This window comes from Perna viridis, chromosome 4 (genome assembly GCF_037379345.1).
Source record: "Perna viridis isolate PV_CMFRI_1.1 ecotype Kerala chromosome 4, ASM3737934v1, whole genome shotgun sequence".
Lineage (NCBI taxonomy): Eukaryota > Metazoa > Mollusca > Bivalvia > Mytilida > Mytilidae > Perna > Perna viridis.
The window spans coordinates 37,469,172-37,488,973 of NC_142448.1; the positions used below are offsets into that span (position 1 = coordinate 37,469,172).

At 32.9% G+C, this 19,802-nt stretch overlaps 1 protein-coding gene across 1 annotated transcript in view; it reads left to right on the forward strand.

The window, feature by feature from the left end:
- Positions 1-19,802, forward strand: part of LOC148619967 (uncharacterized) — a 56,047-nt gene that overhangs the window by 29,797 nt on the left and 6,448 nt on the right. Inside the window, exons 6-7 of the mRNA XM_088577070.1 lie at positions 4,925-5,024; positions 8,341-8,376. Coding sequence (XP_088433196.1) covers positions 4,925-4,989 — 65 coding nt within the window. The 3' untranslated portion in view covers positions 4,990-5,024; positions 8,341-8,376. The remainder of the gene's footprint in view (positions 1-4,924; positions 5,025-8,340; positions 8,377-19,802) is intronic.

The following is a 19,802-nucleotide window of genomic DNA, read 5'->3' on the forward strand; positions in this document are numbered from 1 at the left end:
GGCTCCATTAAGGAACTGGTTTCAGGTTTGGTTCAGAATTTGTGAGTGGATCTTGAACAAGAAGTTGTTCTGGAGTTGGTTATGAACCAGTCTATCATAACTGTTACCCTTTAGAACAGTTCATGTGAATTTTTTTACATAAAAGCATGTGTTTATGTAAAGTGTTTTTTTTAGAAAACAATTGTAATTTTAACAACAAAAAAAACACCCATAAATCTTACATTTTCATTTAGAAGATTCTAAATTTGTGGTAGTCTCCCATCTAAGGTAGAAGAGTGAACAAGCATGGTACATTTTTGTACTGCATGTTTTAAAACCAGTTGATTTGATATACTGGTCCCAGGTTTTCAGTACTTGTTTTAGGAGTGGTTGTATTACAGTTCCAGCAAATGACAGAATTACACAGTTGTTTTAAGTGTCAAATATTTGAAGGAGTCCTCGGGGAAAGAACTGAGTTATATTTCCGATGCTTAGCTACAGGAAATGTTATATAAATCTAATATTTCCAAATATGTTGGATATTTTCACCAGGGTATTCCTCTTTATGGATGAGCTGAATGTCAAAATTCTCACTTTCTTGTTTTATTACATTTTTTATCATATCTTATTAGATACGCTTAATATAGATAATTAGGAAAAGTATATTTCTGTAGTGTATGTAGGTGTGAATCTAATAGGAATTCTTACATATTGCGTCAGGTTTTCAGTTAAAAAAGCTGGATTGGAGTGTAGTAAGAATCATTATGAATTCTTTTGTAATCAGTATCACTATCACAATGTGGACTTAAGTTTACTGCGAGTGCTCCCATTCAGATAGGCAGATTTTCATGAAATTTTAAATAAATCATCATGCTCATACATCCATGTACCTTGAACACCAAACTATGCCTAACTTTCCAATAGATTATGATGAAAATTTATTTGATTACAATAAAGAAATATTGTCATATACTTGCAAGGGGAGATATTCCCACTTGAGAGTTTACATGATTTTGTTAAGAGTCCAAGTGAAAGTGAGTGTGTCCATTTTTCTGAGACCACCTTACATGCTATATTTAGCTAACCTTTAAAAATCATTTACAAAGTTACTGAGGTGACTGTAGTCATAACACCACTGTTTACCAAATTTGTTATATTGGCTTAAAAGTTGCAAGTTTTATATTACTAAATTGTTTTTTTTTGGCTGTAAACTGCTTATAATATAGGAGATTGTATTGACAGACATTGAAGGAGTGTTGTAGATTAAAACTACTATAGAATCATTGTGTAACACATGTCGCCTTGGGGGATGTCAGTTAAACTATTTACCGATTTTGTAGTAATGATACCAATTCATACATTTTATGATTAGGTTTTTTTCCTCATTGATAAAAATATGAGCTGGCTCCCAATGGCAAACTAGTTTACACTAAATCATCATTAGAACAAATAAATTCATTATTTATTTAAAGGAAAACAGTATGAAAACAATTTACAGTTTAAGCGAGGTATTAGATATTGTTCCAAACCTTTTATAACAATTATTGATATTTTTGATACATTGCTAGGGTTATTTACTAGTGCCATTCTTTGTTTTTCACTTCATTCATGAAAATGCTGTGGGTTCAAAGGTCCCATGATGGATTTTTTTCCCTACACAATCTGGGATATATTCTTGCAGTAAGTGGTATGTTTATAGCTCTATGTTGTTATTTGTTGTCTTTTTTCTTGCTAAATTCAGTCATTGCTAAACAGTTTCCTTGATTCACTTAAATTAAAGCCCTCCCTTCCTACTACCCCACACAATGTTAGATATTTTAAAAGTATAACTAAATGTCATAGCAGCATATGTTCAATAGTCAGCTAAAATCAATTACTACTCATCAGCCAATGGAAAATTTTGCTACATGTTTTTTTTTTCCTCCACAGCCAATGTTTCTACTTGTCTTCATATGAGGAGTTTAAATTTATGATCTTCCTCTGACCCTGTTTAAAAGAGTGCACTTGAATGAATGTTGAAAAGGTATGTAAACACTTTGCTAATTGACTTCAAATAGGGAATTCAAACCCATAATCTCCTCTGACCCAATTTAAAAGGGTGCACTTGAATAAATGTTAAAAAGGTATGTTACTAATTTGCTAATTGTCTTCACATAGGGAATTCAAACCCATGCTTTTCTCTGACCCAGTTTTAAAGGTTGCATTTGAATGAATTTTAAAAAAGGTGTGTTTGTTATCAGTCTTTGTAGGTGCTGTTCACATCTGTTATTGCCAATCTGTATTACCACCATATGTCAAAGGTCAAGGGATGGTTCATTTTTAATATAGAAAAGTTTCTTTGACCTTTACTTGTACCAGTTACTTTAGTTGTACTTGGTGCTCTCCCTTTTCCAACATTTTAAGTATCATATATTTGTTCTTTACTGCTGCTCACTTTGATTTATACATTCTGTAACCAAACCTGTATTTCTACCTTTAAGTTTAAAAAGGGTGCACTTGAATGAATTTTAAAAAGGTATAATTGTTATATTCCAGTTGTAGCTGCATTAGCCATTAACAACATGTATAACATGTCTAAGGAATGGTTCATTCTTAGTCTGGAATAGTGTATCTAATTTTCATTTGTATCAATAACTTGCATTGCACCGGGACTTTTGCCCAAATTTTTAACCTTTTAGTTCAGATATTATCTTTTTTCTTGTAAAACCAGGGATGATTTTTTTTCCCCACTTTAAAGCGGAATTTTGCTAACTGAAATTCATTTTTTTTACTGTTTATTTATTTCCAATTTTACCAATTTCCATTTTTCTGCGTTTGATGACCTCATAAAATCATCCCTGTAAAACTTAAACCTCTATCCTAATTTTTATTTTTAAGTTTTAAAGGGTGCACTTGAATGAAAGTAAAAATTTTATTGGTTTAGACAGTTGTTCTGTTTGCCAAGGTTAAAACAGTTTGGTTTAAACAGGTTTTTAGATTATTTAGGGTTTGATTTTGACAGATTCTTGGATTATTCAAGGTTTGGTTGAGACAGGTTTCTGGTTTATTCAGGGTGTGGTAAAAACAGATTTTTGGATTAATCAGGGTTTGGTTCAGACAGGTTTTTGGATTAGTCAGGCTTTGGTTTAGACAGGTTTTTAGATTAATCAGGGTTTGGTTCAGACAGGTTTTTGGATTATTCAGGCTTTGGTTTAGACATGTTTTTGGATTAATCAGGGTTTGGTTTAGGCAGTTTTTGGATTAATCGGGGTTTGGTTCAGACAGGTTTTTTTATTAATCAGGGTTTGGTTCAGACAGGTTTTTGGATTATTCAAGGTTTGGTTTAGACAGGTTTTACTATTCAAGGTAGAAATTACCATGAATGACAGGGAGGTCTTTACTAAATGTTTACCTCTAAATTATGCCTTTAAATACAGGCAGCTTCAATTCTACCTCAAAAATGTACCGATAACCTCAGTTGTTCTAGATCTTGCCCAGTAACTACTTGAGTGATCTAGCCCACACTTCTTAGCAGTTCAGACACAATAAATCATATAGGTGTTTCTGTATATTTAATGATGCAACTGAAGTCATCTGGTGGTATGCTAGTGGATAAAATTGTAATGAATTGGTGGGTTTTACCGATTCGGCAGGCCACCCCCTCTCTGGCAGGGATCCAGTTCTAGTTGGAACCAGGCCATCTTGTACATTCGACATCATTTGTCTGTTCTACACAACTTGGTTGCAGAATTACGCAATCATTAATTGTCTGGTATGAATATTTTAACAATTTCCATGGATATACGATAAAGAAAAGAACGATATACATGTTTGATAGATATGTATTGTCAAGGAATGGATAATATGTATTGTAGATTACATTAAATAAACAACACTTCTACAATAGAATCTTCTGCATCTGTTGTTCTGTGAAAGCAGACGGCAGAACATAGAAATATTTTTTCACCATCATTGAAATATTTCAGCTTTTAATGATATTGGTGCATCCATTTGAAATGAGCTGCATTATGTTTTATTGTTTATTCATAGTTTTATCTTTTCAAAATCTCAAATGTAATTGAAATCATGGAGTGAAATTGATAACTTATTACCTCACAGGGGAGATAATTCTTTGAGCTTCTTTTTTATTTGTGATGCTTTTGGTGACTTTTAAATTGTAGACATAAATTTTTTATATCAATATTTTGTCTGTAATTAAAACTTAAGTCTAGTTTTACTGTAAAGGAGAACAAATTGATTTGTGATAGTTCTGTTATTTTCACAATTTATGCTTGGGTTACTTTTCCATGGAAGTTACTTTATAACAACTTCATATCAGTTGCTATAGAGCGAAAGACTATGTGTCGTTAAATCATTTGAAAATATAAAAAAAATATCACAATCTTTACTTCCTAAGAGGAAATTAAATCAGATTTTGTGCAATCATCTAATAACATTTTTAATAGTGAGCTTTAAAACCAAAAACAATATATCTTTTCTATTCATTGCTCAGCCCATTCAGTGATTTAGGTAAGCTCAGCTTAGTTGATGTTTTTGGTAAGCTCAGCTCACATGATGTTTTGGTAGGCTCAGCTTAGTTGATGTTTTTGGTAGGCTCAGCTCACTTGATGTTTTTGGTAGGCTCAGCTCACTTGATGTTTTCAATAGGCTCAGCTTACTTTATGTTTTGGTAAGCTCAGTTCTCTTGATATTTTGATAAGCTTAGCCCATTTCATGTTTTGGTTCAGATCATCTCTCTTGATATTTTGGGAAACAGCCCACTTGATGTTGTAGGAAAACTCAATTCACATTATATTTTGTTTAATATCACCCCAATTTATATTGTTGATATTATACTCAGTCCACTTGTGTTAAGTGTAAACTCAGCCAAATCCCAATTTGGGTATTCAGTACCAATGGTTATATTGCTATTGATTTCATATATTATGCTTTTTCTTTCTTGCAGTGATGGGAAAGTTAAAGAAAGGAAAGAAGAGAGTTCCAACAGCTGATAGACAAGCCAGAAATTGAAAGAAGTAGATTGTTTCATCTATAAGTAATTAATTGTAAGTTTGAATGTATAAATTATTTAATTTCTTAAACAACCATTCCATAATTTTTCGACCTGTGCAGGTCCAGGTGTCAAAAGAATAGGCCTGCAGCAGCGCTAAGCTTGTCGTAAAAGGTGACTTAATAGTGCTCAGAACCTTAGCGGGGGGCTAGGGCGTTCTGCCCACAGAGCAACTGAGTTTTGTGCCCCAGGTGGTGGAATGGGGTACCCCTGGTATGTTACATGCTGGGGGTGTCAGGCTATAATACAAAAAACCTGACCGCAAACCATAGTGGTGCACCGTGTTGGGAAAGATGCCACGTTCCTCGCACATTAAAAAACCTGTGGTATTCTCCCGGAGTAGGAACCATAGCGCTCCACCACAGGAGGCTAAATTGTCCGACCTTACCCACCTCTCCCTATTTCCAGTGCCAATCAAAATATGTCAACCCCATTATCCTTGTGTCCCATCCCATTTTTCATTTCATCATCATTTCATGTTTATTTTATCATCCACTTCATGTTCATTGCCTGAATATAGCTGAAATATTGATGCTCATGCGTTAAACCCCAACAAACAAACAAACGTTATTTTTCTTTATTAATATCTAAGTGTTGATATCAATATGATGGAGAACAGAAACATTTTGTTTTTTTAAGGTCATTTTATGGATCAGATGCTGTGATCAGTGTGACATTTGATGAATATAAGAGTTGGAGACTCTACAGGGTTCACTTTTCACTAATAGTCTAATTCAGAAACTGTATTGCATTCTGGGATTGCTATTGTTCATGTCATTTCTGATTGGTCAGGATGTAAGTTATGGGTATTCTGTGATGGGGTATTGTTATTTAAGATTTTTCAGTGAGGAGGGGATACTGAATTTTTTAATGGACCCACTCCAGGGATTTTCTATAAAATCAACCAATTTATTTTAACCACATGTTAGGAGGAGCTTTTAGATTCTCCTATGGCCATGCCTGTTTTCATTTTAGATTTCCTTTGTCCATCAAGTGCAAATTTTAGGGCATATGGATCCTGGAAGTTCATAACACCAATACTTATGCATTAACAAAACTATCATGGCATTCCCTGTGAAATTTCATACTATTCCAGGCTGCTCCCAAGTTGCCAAAGCTGGCAAATGTATCAGGCTGTGGAAGTATCCATGTTAAGTACATAGTGTAATATTTACAGGTCATGAAAAATTCATGTTTTACTCAATAGAGAATTAAATAGTGGCACAGCCTAAGTAACGATCTATTTTCAGGTTCAAATTCTATTATGTAACAAAGTTACGTAAAACAATTGTTTTTCCTGTAGATTAAACAATGCACTTTGCAACACAGCATGTATGGGATGATTGAGAAAAAAAATTAATTTACAAAATATAATATTTCTGAACTTTTTGTTACCCCTACTATGTATCAATATGCCGACATGCTGGAAGCAAAACCATGAAACCACTGTTTTCCGAGCCTTTGGATTTGTTTGTTTTAGGAAGGTTTTTGGTTAACACAGGTTCAGGTTTATATAAATTGATTGATTGGAAGAAACATAAGAAATACTGATTTAAGTGGGTTATTGGTTTATTCAGAGTTTGGTTTAGAAAGGTTCCTGGTTTATTCAGGGTTTTGTTTAGACAGGTTCCTGGTTTATTCAAGGTTTTGTTTAGACAGGTTCCTGGCTTATTCAGGGTTTAGTTAAGACAGGTTTCTATTTTATACAGGGTTGGTTTTGACAGGTATCTGGTTTATTTAGGGTTTAGTTTAGACAGGTTTCTGGTTTATTCAGGGTGTGGTTGAGACAGATATCTGGTTTATTCAGGGGTGGTTTAGACAGGTTTCTTTTTTTAGGGTTTGGTTTAGACAGTTTTTGGTCTTTTAGGGTTTTGTTTAGACAGGTTCCAGGTTTATTCATGGTTTAGTTTTGACAGGTTTCTTGTTTATTCAGGTTTTGACAGGTTTTGCTCTATTTCAATCTTTAACAAATTAGTGTTCTAACAACATGATGTGAGAAATACTTGCTGGAATGGTTTGAGGCAAATTATATTCCATGCAGGTACTACATGTGTTGGTGGTCTTGGATAGTTCCCCTCTTGGTGAAATACTTAACTGATGGCAATTTTTTGGGAGTCCTTATGTTTATAAGGGTTTAGGTATTGGTGTTAAGTAGCTGTTTTTTTTTAAGAATCATGCGAAATCTGAAAAATGTGTTACACTCCAAAAAAGGCTACATATTTTTATTTTTGTAATTAAGTTGTTTTATGAGTCTATACTATGAAATGTGTAATTATTAATTCAAATCTGCCTGCTCTTAGGGAATAATCAACATTGAAAATCCAGTAGATTCTATTGTATGTGAGCGTCATTTACAGAGTTATCTCCCTCAATTTTGAAATCTACAGTGCATTCTATATAATTTTTGTCTCCTAAGAGCATGGGTTATATGGAAAACCACATGTTAATTTCTGTTTACTATGACATTTCAAACAAAATATCAAAAATGAAAATATGTATACTTTTTACCCATGAATCATATTTTGCATGATCCTTAGCTGGAGTGCTACTTAAAACTTTAATTGTTCATTTACATTTTATTTCAAGCCAACAATTTTAAGGATAAGTTAATAAATATATATGAAACTGCATTACAAAGTTATACACAGTATTGGTAGGATTGATTTTAGGGGGTTTTAGCCCTAACAATTTTAGAGATAAGCTTTTTCAAAAACTTGTATAAATTGCTTATTTCTTGTCCATGAGAGCTTGATCTAAGGCTTTGGGGTCCACAGATTCATCTAACCTCGCATGATTTTTAAAAAGCATTGTGTGGCAAAGTGCCCTAACTAGAAATGGGGTGGAGGCACAAAAAAGATAACACCTGAAAATCAACTTTCATTGTCTCTTTTTCATCTTGGGCTACCATCCCCTTTTTACGGCACAAGAGTGTTAAGGTTTAATGTTTTCAGAATTATGGCCCATTTTCAAGTTTAAAATTCTGGGTTCAGAAGGGGGAGAGGACATTTGCTGGAAATTTTGGAAAAAATGTAAAATTTTTGCAAAAAAATCTAGATTTTTCACACATTGTTCCGAAAATATTGGTCGCCTCACTGCGCTTTGTTATTAATTATGTTTACACCTTCTTCAACCTACAGTTTTTGATCCACCCATGTCAAATTTGACCCTTTTGTGAAAATATTTCAAGAATTCAATGTAGGAAAATTTTGACCTAGTACATAACCATAATTAGATTTTAGTGACATTATAATAGACTTACGGTTCGAATAACAAACATGTCTTACTAATTCATTTTATGCTTTTTTTGGTAGGTCAGGCATGAAAAAGACAAGTTGTACATTATAAAGGTATGTTGATGTCATTTTTAGCTTTATTATACATCTTTGTCTATCTCACCTAATCACTAGTTTACCTACGATAATACATGTATAAATGGAACACCCTAGTACAAATTATCTTGGGTTTGTTCAGAGCATGCTGTTGATATATAAAGTACATGTATAATTGAGGTTTTGATGTCTGATAGAAATATGGCAAATAGTTTAGGCAATTTCGAATTAAACATTAGTTTCTCATCCCTGCCTACCTTATGAGCCCTCCCTTAACTTTTTATACCCATCTTTTGTAAGATATTCAGTAGTAATTTAATTATGTACCTAACATCTTCTTCTTCTTTATATTTTTTTTCTATAAAATAAAATTCCATCCACTCCTGCCCACATTAAAAGAAACTTTTACAAATAAAAATATGTTAACCAAAAAGAAAAGGAGATTATGGTCATCCAGTTGGGGGAATGAGTCTTGAGTCTGGTATTGACATTGTGAACATCTGGTGACCTTCCATAGACTCTGACATCTTTCCACTACATTCTCTATGCAGTTTTAGTCCTGTGTATCATGCATGCCTAACCCAAGCCTTATCTCTGATTTAGAAATGTTTCACTGTCTGCCTTGTTTTAAGGTCATTTTATGAAGCTTATTGACAAATGTATAAATGATATGCTAACACATCTCAAATACATTTTCATGGAATACTTTACTTGTTGCAAAATCCTTTATGAGTTTTGTACAAAGCAGTCTTTTTGATTATGGTCAACCATAGGAAAATACTACAGTTAAAATCTATGAAAGATGTATCTCCTGTAACACTTTGAGAGGTGCTTGGAGTAGATATATATAGTCATTATTAAAACCCCACTTTGTAAGTGATATTTCAAGAATAAGCTTGAATCGAGTATAATTGAATGTTTGAAAAGCCATTGTTGTTTAGAATTCAGCTGGTATCCTTCTAATAAATTGAATGTCTTATTACATGTTACATTATTAAATTTGATAGATATTTTATTGAGTACTCAGAAATGCTTTGAAGAAATTTATGTGGTATAGGGGAGATAATCTTAACAAGTCGGATATAATTTGTCCTGTCCTTCAAGGTAAATAGAGTTACTCCCCTTTGACCACGCTATCAAATTGAAATCATCACTTGAAATTATAGTCTTGTAATTTGTGTCTTAATGAAACCTTATCTTATAATTATATTACTTAGTGAATTTCTTAATTATTTAAGTGTTTACAGTGACATTAAGAATCAGCCTTGTCCATTGAAGTTCTCTGACCATTTTTGTTTTGTGTTGTTGAATATTTGGATGTCAATTTAAAAGACCCTCAATTTTTGAAAACTTTTTCATGTTATATTTTTTTTTCCTTTTGAATCTTATTCATTTGTGCATTGATTTTGTCACAATTATCTCAACTCCAAATTTATTGATTTATTTCTAATTTGGTTTTGGTTTAGATAGAAGAGGTAAATGTTGTCGGTGATTATTTGCTGTTGTTCATTATCAACTTCCTGAATGAGTGGAGGTATACATAGAATGATAAAACATGCAATTTATTATGCAGATTCCTTCAATTTGAATGATTTTTAACTGTATGCCATACATAATGAGAAGGCGCAGTCCTTCTACGATATTTTCTCAAAGACAAATTTTCGGTCTGAATTGTATTTTTTTGAGGGGAGTGGGAAGTTTTTTTTTCCTTAATTATACTAACAGGTTTGTTCCTTGCAAAAATACTTATACACAAAAATAGTATTGTCATGTGCAACCCTTCCCCCACCCCACAAAAAGAGTGACCCAAATGGTATATGGGAAAAAATTTACCACTCCAAAATAAACACAGCGAACATACCTATACAAGGATTATTTTAGGAAATTCAATTATTTCTCACACCATGAAGATTTGAAACGATGTAACAGTTCTTGATAAGCATTGATGAAACTTTTAAATTTTTAATTAAAAGTATGTTTTTGGTTGATACTAAAATACTGTAAAGGTTAAGGCATTGCTTCTTTAGGGAAATTGCACAGAGTACTACTATTGGTGGGGTATCAATTTTGGTGGATTTCGTGGGTAGGCCAAACCACCAAATTTGGATTCCAACAAAAAGGAGATTTCCATTGATGTAGATACTGAAAACCTCAAAACCATGAATTCAAGAATCCACGAGCTTGTGTTTCTCCCCTAATCCTCCCCTTATCCAAGGCCCCATGCTGGACCGGGTGTCAAAAGAATAGGCCTGCAGCAGTGCTAAGCTTGTCGTGAAAGGCGACTAAATAATGCTCAGAACCCTGGCCAAGGGCTATGGTGCTTCGCAAACAGAGCAACTGGGTTGTGTGCCCCAGTTAGTGGAATGGGGTAACCCTGGCATGTTACATGCTGGGGTCATCAGGCCATAATACGGAAAACCTGACCACAAACTATAGTGGTATAATCGTGTTGGGAAAGATGTCACTTTCCTCGCACGTTAAAGAACCCTGCTGTGGTATTCAATAGGAGTAGGAACCTTTGCGCTCCGCCACAGGAGGCTAAATTAACTAACCCTACCCACCCCTCGCTATTTCTAGTGGCAATCAAAATTTATTGATCCTATTATCCTTGTGTACCATCTCATTTTTCATTTCATTATCATCATTTCATATTCATTTTATCATTCATTTCATGTTCATCGTCTGAATATATCTGAAATGTTGCTGCTCGGACATTAAACCCCAACAAGCAATCAATCAATCCCCTAATCCATGAAAATTGATATCCATGAATTAAAGTATTTTCACAGTATACACAAACCAGATCATTCATTTGACTTGTCTTGTTCTTTTTGTATTTTGTTTTTCTTCTCCTTCCTCCTCTATATTAGGAAAAGTGAAGTATAGGTCTTTCTGGTACAAAAAACCACTACCTTGGAATCGCTTTTTTTGTTGTTGTTAATTTTTTTTTGTTTTGTTTTGTTTTTGCTTTTTTTTTATGTGGTGGGGAGGGGGGTATTTTGGAAATATTTATTTTCAAAATAAGAAAAAAGTAGTAAGGAATATTTGATAAACACTAGATCACTGCTTTTATATCTGTAGCTAGTTACTCAGGTAATATGGTTTAATTTCAATCAAAATTAAGTTACTGTTGAAATATCTTCCCAACAAACTTCCCAGAACAGTTTTCTAGAAAGGTGCCTTACGAAAAGTAATGACAGGCAAATTTTCAGTCTACCATGCAAACATTTTTTAGCCATCTAACAAATTCCTGGCAAATTATTTCCATTGTTGTTTAGTCTAATAACTTTGGCTGAGTTATACGAATGTATGTACTTACAACTCCAAATGTCCAGTTTAAATGTCTGCAGACTTTGTGGTCTTGTGGTAGCATGTTCACATCAAGTGCAACTTGATCCCTGACCAAGTCATTCCAAAGATTTAAAAATTGGTTGTTATGGTTTCTGAGACCTAGAATAATAAAACTTTGGCTCATCATATTGAGCTAGTACAATACGGCTAAGTTTGTTTAAGATTGAAAGAGTGAACAAGGAAACAAGACTCTAGCAGAAATCAAAAAGAACATGAAGTAACTAAAATAATACATACAAACACAACAAAGAACATAAAATAACTAAAACCATACATACAAAGTAACAAAAGCAAATGAGTAACTCGGACTCCACTAAAAGCTGAGAGTATGGACCATGTGCACCGGTAGGGTAAGTGTCCTCTCAGATGAAAATATAAACAGGTAATCATCGAAAATGATAGTGGGTCAATGTTTCGAAATAGTTGTCAAGGGAACCAAGGTTATAGCAGTAACCAAAAGAATGTAATCCAGGGACAAAGACCAGACATGGAAAACAGACATACACAACAAAGAACTTAAAGTAACTCAAATAATACAAACAGAGTAACAAAAGTAAAATGTTTTTGTCCTGAAAAACAAGTATAAAACCATAATCATCTGATCTATTTATGATCTCTCCAGAAAAATGTAAACATGAATATTCTATCATTAAATGCCAGCTGGTACCCACTAACTACAACAACATGAATTAGGTTGGCAAATTGAGATGCTGTGTTTATAAATATACTATCTTTGATTAAGTGGGTAGTTCATTAACATCCAATTTTTGATGAGTGAGGTAAAAGACAGGGGAGGTTAGCACTCACTGTTTCTAGTGAGATTCACATCAGCAGCATTTCGTCATTACAAACTATGGTCACAAAATAAATCTTGTATCAAAGTTGCATTTTCTTAGTATGAAACACTTCATCTTGAGATGGAAATAAATGTTTCAACATACCATAAGCTGATACAGATAGCTAATCTGTTGAGTGATTTTCTCAGATGTAAAAGTCAAAATTATTCTCTAGAAATAACAAATGATCTGGTTAACCATGAGTTTTAAAGAGGGGCTGGTTGCTTGAATGACGTCACTCAGTTAAATTGAGATAACACTGGTGAGGCAATAGATAAAAGGTCAACAAGATTATCATGGACCTTATAGACCTGAAGTAGGACCATTGCTCTTAAATCATTTCCTGAATTGGACCCTAACACCATTTGTGGTCTGATTTGATATCATAGTTCCAGCTGAGCTGTGAAGTCATTAAGGATTAAAAAAGATGGAAATGTGAACTGATAAAGATTATTTTAAGTGTAAATATTTCTTTTTTTGGATTTTAAACATATGAGATTTACCTCATCTCCCCATTGTTTACATTTTTTAAAACCTGATTAAACACCAGCCAGAGATTTGTTGAAAAATGTAGGGGTCCTTCCTTTTTGACAATTACAGGTAATGCAGATATTCTTTTTTTAAAATAAGTAAGTTGCATGTTATTTTTATTATCAGTTTTTGTTTTTGTTTTTTTTTGTTTTTTTTTTGTTGACTTTTTAATTCTATTTGATGTAGGTTTTTCTCTTACACTTGAAAGCCATAATATTACTGCTATTGAGTAATTTCAAACTTGTTAGAGTTATCTTTCTTTGATTGTATTTGGATAAGTTTGCAGTACCTCAAAAAAAAACTTCATGACTTAGATATCAAATGATTTCAAATTCCCACCTCAATATAATTTTCCCATCATAAAAAATAATGGAATTTTTCTAAAATCACATTTTTTAATGTTAATTTCAATGTACTTTATATCAGGAAAGATTTATAGATAAGGTGGATGCTGCACCAGCATGTTGAAAATTTGATGGTCCTGCTCCCATCACGAATAACATGTTAAAATATAATTGCATTAGATGAACCCACATCAAGTTTCCAGGCTCTAGATAAGTCATTGGAGCAGTGTCATGCTGGTTGAGTAGGTTCATAGCTGTGTCAACACAGAAGTGTCAAAATAAAGTAAAAAAAAAATGAAAGTTATTTCACTCTTTCTGCTATAAATATACTGAACGTGTCGTACATTGTCAGATTCTTATTCCATCACTCTAATTTTATTTGTTTTAAATGTCCTTTCACTTTCAGTGCCCCTCCTCAGAATTCAGCACGAAAAGAGATAAAAAGCACTACTTTCCCAGTAAAATACGAAACTCTTAACCTGTTTGATTGATTTAACATGAAGTTTGTTTGTCAATGATAAAATCAGTTTGTTTAGTTTCATGAGATCTAGTATACCTGTAAAATCTATTGCATAAATACTGCATCGAAGCTGTTTCTGCCGAATGTGCATTCTTGTCTCCGGTAGAGAACATTAGATAACGTGAAATCATGTACTTAATATTAAAAGTAAAAGATACAATGAAAGGGAACTTTGAGTGATTTCTTGACATTTTTCTCACGACACGATTTCTATTTTCGTGCTTTGAAGACTTTAAGAAAAAATTAAATTAAATTGCTCCACCTAAGTGTTTTTCGTTGTCTTAGTACTAAACAACCTTTTTTACTACCTCTTCATAGATTGCTTGTGGTGTCTTATCTTTTATCTTTGCATGAATTTAAAACAATTATAGGATGGAATCTTCCCCTGTCACAAGAAACAATATAGGATGGAATTTTGTCCAATCAGAAGAAACATTATGGAATAGAATCTTGCCTAGTACATGAAAAATTATGGGCTGGAATCTCTCCCAGTCACAAGAAGCATTCTTGGATGGAATCTTGGCCAGTCACAAAAACATTATTGGATGGAATCTTGACCAGTCACAAAAACATTATTGGGTGGAATCTTGACCAGTCACAAAAACATTATTGGATGGAATCTTGGCCAGTCATAAGAAACATTATGGGAAAGGAATCTTGCCCATTTGCAATAAATAAAACTTAAGAGATTACTGGAGTTGGAAAATGTTTAGAAATTCATCATCTATTGAAGTACTTTATTTGGAATAGGCATGGAACTTACAAATTCTCAGGCTTCATTTAAAAAAAAAAAAAATTTTAGAGGTTTATGTTCCTTGTAAGTTCTTCTGTCTGTAACAAAAACTTTTTCTAGTTTTTTTCTCTCTAAATACTCTTATAGGATTAGGATAGGAACAATTTAAAGATTCAAAAGTCTTATTTGTAGCGATTTATTTTCACATTTTTGTTTTTTTTTTTTTTTGGCTCGTGAAATTACCTATTTGCTGGGGAAAATTTGTCAACATCAACTTGATATTATTCATAGCTTTGTACAGTCCATACCTCTGTAAAAGAACTGGGCTCCACTCGTTAAACTCCACAAGTTGAAAACCTTAGTGTTTTTTTTTTACAGACATAACTATCTTCTTTTCCCATTACCATTTTCACATACATAATCCAGTTTATTCTTGAAAAAAAATATTGCGCTCTTAAATTTCATGTTTATTATTTTTTCCAATAATAGATAACCCTATCAAAATACGGCCATGTATAAATACATCAGTTGAGAAGAGATCTGTCAACTGTCATATCGTAAGATGTTTCATGCATGTGTCATCTTGATTAAGCAACTACTAGTATGATTTATTAAACACATTGCACTGTTTGACTGTTCTCTCGGAGTACTGTATCAACTAAATTCAAAAGTCATATATAACACTGTCTCCACTGGAAAGTTTGCTTTTATTTGACTCTGCAAATTTATGAAAAATGGCTGAAATAAAAATTTGATCCAGGTTTGTTATGTGCAGGGGTTAACTTGTGTGACAGGGGCTCCAGTTTCATTGTAAATTACAATGAGTGCAATCCTGATCCCCCTATTCAAACTTTTCTAAAGATTTTGTAAATCATAATAGACCATTTGACCCAGAATTAAATATAAACCATAAATTAGAAATCAAAATTAAAGATGTACATTTTATTTAGACATTTTTAAAATTACTTGTGGTAAAGAGGTGAAAAGGCATCATATTTTATAATTCTTTTGTTATTGAGGACAATTTTTTGTTGAGGAGGGGGTAGTGTAACACATTGATGGGTTAGAACACATAGATAACATGTAACAATACTCCTTATATGTAATTGTTTGTCTGGTTGCACTGTTGTTAGGATGAGCCAATGGTAACTGTATCCCTCTGGGGTCAGCAGGCTCTCTTTCAGTGAATGGGGTTTGACTGAAAAATCGGCACAATTACAGTAATCAGATATTGAATTGATGTAGTGATACTTAAGGCTTATGCACATTAATAATAATTTGTCATAACAATATCAGAAATTGTTTTTGTGGTGTATTTAAATCTTTTAAATGTTCATTGTATTAAATGATTAATTCTCCACAGTAAAAGTCGATTTCCTACCAAGGGTAGACCTTTGGTGGTCAGTCAACCCATATTTGACGTAAGAAGTGATTTTGCAGAAACTGATGCTGGATCTTGATAAATGAAATTTTAATGAGTTAAATATTTGAATTTGATAAAAAGTTGGACCAAAACCAAAGTTTTGATTTCTTTATCATTCTGGGTGCAACCTAAAAATTACTTAGTGGCTAGAACCATTAATGACATTACATAATAAGCAATTTTTGATATCACAATTTCTTCTGATTTTTTTCATGTTTACCGTTTTCTGATTTTCATATCTCTTAATTATAGTAAAATAAAATGTTTGTCAGTAAAGTATTATTTTCAGTATATTATCAACTTTTGCTGTCTGTGGTTTTTGAAACAGACACAATAGAAGACATGCTATCTATAGAACACACAGCGCAGTTTCATTTAGGTGCCTAAACTCTATTGAAAATTTTTGTGGTTAAAGTTTTCAATGTTTTTACTACAAAAACTAAAATAAATTCTGTTCACTACGGTTTCATTGTACCTGCAGAACACCTGCAAATTATCAATTAATTTGATCAATTTTTAATCCCAAACCTGTACATGTGCCTGTCAATCATCCATGTTCTTCTGTCAATTACCACCCTTCTCATTACAAACTCCACTTGAGCTGAACAAGAAAGGTGAATTAGCATGAAGAATAAAAAAAGCTACCTATAAAAGGTTTCTCCAGGCCATTAATCGATGCAAATTTCTACTTGTACTTATTCTCCGTTACAATTAATAATGCTTCGGGCAGATTTTTACGGCATGGTAAGAAAGAGAGAAACATGAAGTTTTGTATGAAAATATAACATTAAATTCTTTTCACACCGTTGATTTATCATTCATAAATATCATAAAAAGGGGCTGAAATATGAAAATGTGGATATAATATCCTAGGTTTTTGTATTTTTTGCTGTGTGTTTTGAGTGCAAGGTAGTTAACTTTGTACCCTATACCCGAATTAGGTGTGTAAGTTTAGGCGGTAGGTGAGACTATTGTTCATCTATCGAGGTATAAATGATATTTGCTGCTAAATAGATTTATGATGTGCAGTTTTATTTCCATTCTCAATTTTATGTGTCGTAAATAAGATTTTTGCCAGGAGGACAAAAAAATATATCATTCATATTGAATTTCATTCTTTTTTACTAACAACTGGCATTTTAGTGCACGTTAAATATTACTAGGTAAATGATACAGGGTTTCTCAGTTGTGCACAGTTAAACCATCATATGATTATTAATTACCTGTTATTTTAATTGTCTAATAATATTATAAATAAAATGAGAAATAATTTTGCACTGACTAAAAGAAAGTACTGGGGTTTTAATGAAAGGGGAATGAGTCCATAAGAAATTCAGAAGATAGATGACTTTGAAGTATTATGAAATATTTTAAAATTATATTTTACAATGTCTTGGTTTTCTTACTCATACTGCTTTGTGGGCATCTTATTGTATTTGACACAATAAATTTCGTTGATTTTATTATATTTTTTTGTTTTTGAGTTTATTAGAGCTGAAGGGTAAAACAGATAAGGAGGGTTAGATTGTGGCAAATAGCAAATAATTATAAAATTAAGGCTAAAAGAGGTAAAAAAAAATATGATTTCAAATGTGTCTATCTGGACGCCATACTTGTTAAACTTAAAAGCAGTTTATGTTGGAGATTTTACCTAAAAGCAAACTTTGATGTTTAAATTCAATTATTTAGTGCTTTTCACTTAAAATATAGTAATTTTAACCAAATCCTTCCTACAAAATTTGAATTTTAAAGTGAGAGATACTAAATGTTCATTGATTTTGTGGGAGTCTCCCCCCCCCCCAATGTGGGAGGACTGACATGTATGGGAGGGGGACTCTAAAGCCTTAATGTAGAGAAAAGTGTTTTTTTATTAAATTGTTGTGAGGTTGCAACTCAACATTACCTTTTTAAAAAAAGGCGGATTAATGACTGATGTCAGTGTGTAATTTCATGATTAAATTAATATAAATATTTGTCATAATATGTCCTTAGGGTATTTCTTATTATTCATTAGTAAAAGGTTCCTAAGGGGGCGGCTTTATACCTGAAATTACTGGGGTACATGGCCCCCTCCCAAAGAAGGTTCCTAAGGGAGTGGCTTTAATATGGAAATTACTGGAGTATGTGGCCCCCCTTGCAAAGAGGGTTCCGAAGGGGGTGACTTAAACTGGAAATAACTTGGATACATGGTCCCCTCGTAAAGATGGTTCCTAAGGGGGTGTCTTTGTACTGGAAATTTCAGGAGTATGTGCCCCCTCCCTTTCTGTTGTTTTCTGGGTACACCATGGGACCATCATTAATTTTCTTTTAATGATTTGACTGTGTTTCTTAAACACCAGGTGCAGTTACATGTACTTGGGATTTAATTATACATGTATAGACCATTAGGGGAAAAGGGTGTGTTAATAAGTGTTGTGGATAATAGTTTTATCTGTTGGGGAACCTCATTCAGATGCAATGTTCACAAAAGCCATATGAAAAGAAAGTGATAAAGAAAATCAAGAAGTTTGGAAGAAATAGTCATATATTTATTTAGCAGTAAAAAATCACAACCATGATGTACGAAAATCTTAATCTACACAATAAGTTCTGCAGTACTTGAGACGAGGGGAGTGTCCCTCCTTGTGTGGCTTCCAGACATTTTCGACCAGCATTGGGAAAAAAAATTTATTTAAAGAGTCATAATACAAATATGGGACTTTTAAACTCCATTGTCTTCAGGACCATCCTTATTTAATATGAGCAGGTTACTTGTTGTTGTTCATTGGACGGAGACTTCCTACAGAGTTTGTTGTAAAATGTAATTTTCCATTAACGAGATAATTGAGCTGACATTATGACACATATTTTGAAGGTTTATTGCCACCATTGCACCTTTTTAAATCTCATTAAGTGTTTGTATTTTGTAATCAAATAATTTTAATATCCAATTAATTTAATGCCGTTGTAAAAGTTGAGTACTTCAATATTTTGACTGCAATGTCGATTTTGTAAAGGTGGATTTTCTTTTTTGCTATAATCTTTTCATTTGCCTTACATCGTTTAATTGGTAGTTGTTGACTTGAGAACTTACTTGACTTTGTTATATTTGAAAAATAAATTTCATTAATTAAATTACCATCGAATTTGAATTGGGAGGTTGGTATTTTTCTTGTGGCTCGCTCTTTTTGTCAACTTGTTGGTAATTTACAAAAACTCAATAGAAATCTTGAAATAGTTGAAACTGTCAAATTTATAATGATTTATGCTACTTAGATCTGTCTTGAATTTAGTGCAACCTGTTTTGACAATTTCCTGATATTGTATCTGTAAAATTGCATTTTTCAAGACGTTGTTGTTAGAATGCCTGTCAAATCACTAATTGGTCATGTAAATGCCACTGTTTTGAACATTATAATCATTCTGCATTTAGCAACCGTGTGATAGTCTATATTATCACATGGAGGCACATTTTACACAACCATGGGCAAACATGTTTAGCTGTTGTATATTTATACTGTGGCCACCTTGTTGCTGTCTTTGGTTTGTCCTCTATCTGAAGTCTTGTTATAATTCTACCGTAAGGTTACATACTACAAACAATAGGTTGGGATTTGTTTTTGAGGATATGGCCCTAATTGTTATAACTAAAGGGCCCTTGTTTTTCTACTGGAGTTTGAATTAAAATCTTGACTCATTGAGATTTTTTGACAGGCTGAATCTGACT